Below are 6,765 nucleotides of genomic sequence, written 5' to 3'. Positions count from 1 at the left end.
TCGGCTGGAAAGAGCGGATCCTTCACGCGGTGGAGAAGGTTTTCTCTGAACCTCTTAATTAATTCTTCTTTGTCGATTTCTAGGTTTAGGATGCAAATGGAGTTATCTAATCTTGGAATTTGCAAATTTTAGGCGCTATTGGTTTCTGATTTTGGACCCAAAATTACAGTTAGAATTGTTGAGAAGCTAAGAGAGGATATTTTGTCTGGGAAACTCAAATCAGGAAGCGAGATCTATTAAGTTTCTGATTCACCGGAGAACACGACGGAGAACAAGAAGAAGAGGAGAGCAATTAAAGCTCTAACAAACTTTCTTAACAGAAAATAAATGTGTATTACAATTTACAAAGCTTAGTTTAGGAAGGTAATCCTAATCTTATACAAACTTCTCATTAACCAAGAGGCTTTTTTATGATGCTTTCTTGATGTTTTAGGAAGGCGCATCGGATGAGATAGAGAGGCTCCCGAAATTCAAGTTTCTGATGGTAAGAAACTCAGAGAAAGTGAGCGGTGAGATACGAGAAACTCATGGAGGGATAATGACTAAAATTGGTGTTGATTCTCCAACCAAGCGTGTGCTATCAAGCGACGAAGCTGTAAGTTTAGTAACCCATCCGGATCCAAAACAAATGAATCTTTGCCTCTTTCAGGAATGCTGCATTTGTCTCTGTGACTATGAAGATGGAACAGAGCTGAGAGAACTTTCATGCAGACACCATTTCCATGAAGCGTGCATAGACAAATGGCTACGTAATAATGCCACTTGCCCTCTCTACAAATTCAACATCCTCAAAACCAATGAACAAAGTGGCAACGATGCAGTATGATCAAAGTTTTCTGCATTCAGATTCATTTGTCGGTGATCTTAGACTCTCTCTCTCCATTGTTAAAGTTTAGAGCTTTAGTATCGCGGTGGAAACTTGAGACAACCGAGTGAGGGGGCTTGAGCTCTTTCTCTAATATTTTGTTGTGTAAATGTTTATTAATAATAACATGTCGAGATTATAATTTTATATAATAATTAAGGTTTTGACGTGTGTTTTTAGTGTTTGCAATAAGAGAGAAGTCGTCTTCATATGCACATGTGAATGTATGTAGTAGACGCCCGCAAGCTTCTACCAAATCGATTGAAGAAACGTTTTTAACACGTTACAAAACGTAATAAAAAATGCAACTTCCTTAATGGATTAGAGCGATTGTCAATTATTTATCGAAATTAGTATTTAATATCTAAAGGTTGGACTCAAGATATATAAATTCACCATACTGTATGTTAAAAAAAAAAGAGATATTAAATAAAAAGTAGGATAAATGTAGTGTTTAGTTACTGTGTATCCATTTTGTGGTACATTTTCATTGTTCATCATTACATAAATAAATATATATTTTCTGGTCAACTATTACATAAATATATCTTTTAGTTTCGAAAATAAACAAGACCAGAAAATGGGAAAATAAAAAGAAACAAAGCTCAGATGCGCACCTATCTTGTCTGTATATCAGACGTTAGTGATGAACCCAAATCCATCATTATGCGCTATAATCCTCACAGCTCCGTGTCGTTGGTGTCGAACCCGGCCTTCACCAAGTTTTACGTACACTGTAACCACCGGACGACTAATTCTTTTTGTTGGCTACTGCGCAAAAATAATATATATAGTCAAAACATTGTGGTGGAAATGGGAAATTTCATGTACTGTATATATCTGTTGTTTCTAATTGTTTCACATTAAAAAAAAATCTTAAACAAAGCTATAAATTTTGTGTGTTTCTGTTGATTCAAATTACAAAATCTGAGTCGCAAGAAAAAGACGATTAATTCATCACAAGAATTCCAAGTAAAAAAAAAAAAAGGGTTTTCTTATTGATTTATTTCATAATACTTAAATTTATCAGAGTTCATGATAATAATCAAATATGTGCAAAATTAGAAGAAAAAAAAATCAAGACCGGCGTTGATACGCACACCAAACCGGAACTCCGGTGACTACACGACCACCACCATAACCAGCAGTCGAAGCCATTGATGTCCTCTGTCTCCACATTTGAGTATTGGTCGCCGCAGCAGCTTGCGAAGAACACGCAGCATACGAAGAAGACGGCAACGGTAATATTGATTTATGATCATTATAACTACCGTCAGGTTTTACCATGATTGACACGTTGATGATCCCGCATTTGTCACCATAGTCATCTCTCAACCTGTAACTCAAGAAATTCAAATGCCCTTGTGGAGCAAAACCTCCCATGAAGTCCGTCACGGGAATCTTGGCGTGTCCAACAAGTTTCTCAGCTCCATTACTCGTTCGATAGCGTACGTCCACGGTGATGAACCTTACGCTTCCGTTTATTGGCATCTCTATATCGAATTTTTTTTTCCAAACCGGACAGCTCCCACCCAAATCATCCAACTTGGACTCCCAATATTGCTCGTCGATACTGACGACGCTGTATGTTTTTTTCTTCAATGGTTTACGATCAACCTTGAGTCCTTCTGCTGAGATTACCTCAAGCTCCAGTGATCGTTTCATTGTTGAATACGACGACATGGTCTCTTTATATGTTATGTGTGTTTATGTTTTGTATGTGTAAGTCTAATCCTCTTTGCAAGATATTTTCTTATTGTTTTGTATCTTGGAATTGAGAAAATGAGTGAGAGAGAGTGTATATGTAGCTTAAGCCAAATTGACCTATGAAGAAGACGCACGCTTTTTTCGTAGTTGTTTCCACACACTTTCTTATAATGTTTTTGTTTTTAAATATCTTATTTTCTAGGAAATTTCAACCTATTTTGTTTTGTTTTGTCAACTTTCAATAATTTCGACCGTTGTATGGTTTTAAATTTATTTAATCAAATAATGGGTATATATTCTTTCTTTTTTAAAATCTTATATATTCTTATTCTGGATTTGATTTTTTAAACGTAAAATATTATTATTGTTATACTGTGCTTTTTTACTCGGGGGATGAAAATTGTAATGATAAAGTTAGATATGTTATTTTTGAAAGAGATAGGAATGATGACGTGTTCGGTCGGATGGTTCCTGGAGCTGGAGGCTTGGCCGGTGGCATGATCAACGGTGGCGTGCGGCGTGTCTATATTTAATAAAATGGTGCGTCTTGTAGCAAATTATTAATTTGCTTTGATTACATTTCCCCTTGTAAATTAATCCTTATTACTCTATTTTATATTTGGACAAAAAATCGTTTATTTTTATTTTGTAAAGTATTCAGTAGCTTTTTCTAAAGAAAGGGCGCGTCTGTCCACTACAGAAGACCTCTACAATTTTGCTTTTTAAAATTTGTCTTGTTTTAAACTTTTTGGTTTTCCAGAAAAAGGAAAGAACATATATAAGCCGATCAGGCCTTAGAATTTTCACGAATGTCTTTAAAAATTAGTATTTTTGTCAACAAGTTCAGTGTAGAAACTTCGTGTATATTATAATAGGCATTCATGAAATTAGAAACTTAGTTTGAGGAAAGTTATGAAAGTACGTTGTAGCTATAGATATTGATCTTAAGGAAGAGATAGCTTACGTACGTGGAACGTAATCTTTGAGAAAGTCTTTGGCGTTAGTTGATGGAGTCGTTGATACGGCACGTGTCTTGTACACAAGCGATTAAATTGACTTGTAATTGAAGGTAACTGAAACGAGAATTCGAACGAAGTTTCAGGTTTAATTCTGTTCAAACGTACGTGGGCACGCGTTTTTCGTTTTTCTGCACCTAACTAGACGACATTTAAAACATGCTACTCTGATCGTTGGCCAGTTCGTATTAATCTCAAATTCTCAATAACACAGTTTCACCACAGAATATAACAGACTTAATAGAAATTAATCTCGTATCTTCACTTTTGAGAGACTATTATTGTGAGTGGACGTCCTATATAAATATAGTGATGGAATCATTAAAAGAGTCATTAACCCCTCTCGTTAACACGAAGAGCTGCAATGGCCGTTTGGGTTTGGAGGAAGAACAATTTACCGTCCGAGTACACACTATAGCCATTTTCTCACATTTGCGTATATATAAATGATACGGACAAGTCAATTAAATTAATATAAATTCTTATAATAATCTTGTTACGTGATTCATCCACTTTCAAACAGTCGGTTTAGGCAATAGCTGGGATAGGTAGAAACAGGTCTTTAAAATCTTGATCTTGGCCAACAAACACATACACAATGACCTGCATGCATATATATACGCGCACGTCATGCGTAAAAAACGTAACTACGGGCGTCATGACTCTGACTCATGAGCATCTTCTTCCCTTTTTATTTGTTAAACCATCATGATGAGCATCTAGACTTAAGTTAAAGTAACTGTGGAGAAAATCATTCATACACCCCTATTTAAAAATTTCAAAACTAACCACGTATGATGTTAACGACGACTACCTTTTTAATGGATTTTTGCGCCAGATGGTATCATGGTCATAAATATCAAAATATGTATTATATATATATGACCGAATAGAATATGACTGTTGGGCTTAGCTTGCAGTGTGATGAATAATCATTACAGATTGTTTCTGGAAATTTATCGGGTTTTGCCTCGTTATTTCATAAAACAATAATCAATGATACAATACGTTTTCTACAATGTTGTTGAGGGTTCAGTTGGTTGATTGCGGGAAAAAAAACGAATTGTAATTTACAAGGTAACGTTTACGTATGCAAATATTGTTTTTCATATTGCATTTCAAATATTCAAAGATATGAAGGAATACCAATAATTTTGTCGATTATTATAAAACGGGATTGTATATGAGAATTATAGTCGCATGCATGCCAACAATTTGTTATCATTAGATCTTATGTTCAAATTAATTCATCTTTCTTTTGGTTGTTCAGATTTAAGCTTTAATATTAAGAGTTTTTAGGAAGGAAATAACAATTTGTTCTATCTCCTTTTACCTTGCTACGGTTCAAAACTAGACTCCCTAACCGTGCCGAATGAGACTAACTACATATTTTAGTCAAAACTGAAATATATATGAACAACTAATTCATCAAACAATCCATGGATCCAATGTTCAAACATTTTATCATTGATATCGAGGATTAATTTTGTTGTAATTTAGTTTAAAGATAAAGAGAAACAAATCGATGGTTTTCTTTTTCTTTTCCTAAATTTTAGTTGCTTCCTATCGATCAGTGCATGTTATCCAATGTGGAAAATGAATATAATTGATTTGATTTATACTTAACTCTAAAACACACGTGTGTGATTCTTATAGCTGTGATCGATAGTACATGCATTTATGAACGAAGTACTCGTTATTCGTTAATAGATAATTGACCAGCAAATAGCAAGACTTTGTATTATATTTCGACTAACCTATATAGTTTTATGAACAAGTGCATGTTTATATAATAAAATTTTAATTTTGAGAAATTCCCGGTAATTGTTTCAGACATCTCAAGATCCCTTTATCGATCGGATCTACATGTCGAGATAACCAAAATAAATTATTTATATTTCAATAATTGAAATCTAAAAGACTAATATTGTTGGATGGCATATGACGACAATGTAAATAAATTTCATTGATGACAATAGTAACAGACATCAAACCTGTGTTTTTCTTTTAGATAATGTTGACTGGACGATATATTTTTCTAACAAATAAGTAGCGCACATCTATTTTTTTTTTTTGTTGCTAATCCCCGAAATTAATTATAAAAAAGTTGTCGCCTAACAATAAACCTAAACGACGTCAATATTGTGTTTCACTGTTATTGTTATCCATCACTAACTACAAAAGTTGAAATGAAACATTAAGCGGTGTATTCACCAAACTACGTCTCATGTCTATAGTATTGATCATGATGTCATTTAGCTTATGTCATCTACGCGACGTCAAATTAATATGCGTGACTTTTCACTTTTGGTCGTTTCTCAACAAACAAAAATTGCAAGTATGATTGAAAAGAAGTATACAGGTGCAGCCTATACATGAATTAACTTCCAAAAAACAAAAGCCAAATAAATGATGAATCATATCGGTGAACATAATTATCCATTAATTAGGCTCATGCTCGTTGGATGGATAGGTACCATCTAAAAAATTGTGGTACTTAAATACTTATAGTCAAGATATCAGTCAACGTACGATACTAAAATATAATGTTAGTGACAACAAAATTTCAATAATAACTTCAGTTGTATAATAGAGGTGTCAGGTGTGTAATCAGTAATGTGTATATATATGAGTGGTTGTAAATTTACAAAATGGTTGTAAACCAAAAAAAAAAAAAGTACTCCTAATTATACACCATGTTTTAATAATCCATGTGAAATCGGGCTTTCGGGATTTTTGATCTAATACAATAAATCGTTGTAATATTCTTATTAACCGTGCATTTCCAACATCGATTTTATTTTATATTGAAGTCTTTCTGTTGGTTTATTTGGTAAGCGGCCAACCTCTTTCTGACTAAGTCGATTCACAACTTGACCATAAGAAAAGTAAACTATTACATTTATTTTAAGATCATGTGGATTGAGTCAGTGAGGGTTACCACTTACAACTTACCAGTGAACTAGAGATCAATTGAATTGATGGAAAAAATCAAAAACTCATTCCATCTTTATCAGTTATGTGTTAAAAATATTATGTCATTTGATTTATTTTTTTTTTGTGTGTGGAACACATGCATGTACGACTCTTATAATTGTGATATATAGTACAAACATATTAAAAGAAATTTGACCAGCAAATAGATTAAAATTTTTTTTTTTTGGGTGATTTTTAAAT

At 33.5% G+C, this 6,765-nt stretch overlaps 1 protein-coding gene and 1 non-coding gene across 3 annotated transcripts; both read right to left on the bottom strand.

Moving 5' to 3' along the window:
• Window positions 1-219: 219 nt before the first annotated feature.
• On the bottom strand, window positions 220-2,636 carry LOC104784743 (BON1-associated protein 2). 2 transcript variants are annotated; one of them, XM_010509811.3, is made up of 2 exons: window positions 1,966-2,636; window positions 220-1,636 (listed from the first exon to the last, which is right to left on the bottom strand). In XM_010509811.3, the coding sequence occupies exons 1-2, from the start codon at window positions 2,546-2,548 to the stop codon at window positions 1,617-1,619; spliced, it is 603 nt and encodes a 200-aa protein (XP_010508113.2). In that variant the 5' UTR covers window positions 2,549-2,636; the 3' UTR covers window positions 220-1,616. The 2 variants fall into 2 exon arrangements, with proteins under 2 accessions (XP_010508113.2, XP_010508112.2); XM_010509810.2 differs by lacking the exon at window positions 220-1,636 and having other exon boundaries at window positions 1,839-2,636.
• LOC147943134 (small nucleolar RNA snoR114) lies at window positions 1,467-1,554 on the bottom strand. Its single transcript, XR_015558806.1, has one exon. It is a non-coding gene; the product is annotated as a small nucleolar RNA snoR114 (small nucleolar RNA).
• Window positions 2,637-6,765: the final 4,129 nt, after the last annotated feature.

The sequence above is a fragment of the Camelina sativa genome, chromosome 5 (genome assembly GCF_030686135.1).
Source record: "Camelina sativa cultivar CO46 ecotype springtype chromosome 5, ASM3068613v1".
Taxonomy (NCBI): domain Eukaryota; kingdom Viridiplantae; phylum Streptophyta; class Magnoliopsida; order Brassicales; family Brassicaceae; genus Camelina; species Camelina sativa.
This window is presented reverse-complemented; position numbering and strand designations above follow the sequence as displayed.

What these genes read in the sequence shown, in the direction of transcription:
- LOC104784743 (XM_010509810.2), bottom strand. Translation starts at nt 2,548, where the DNA reads ATGTCGTCGTATTCAACAATGAAACGATCACTGGAGCTTGAGGTAATC.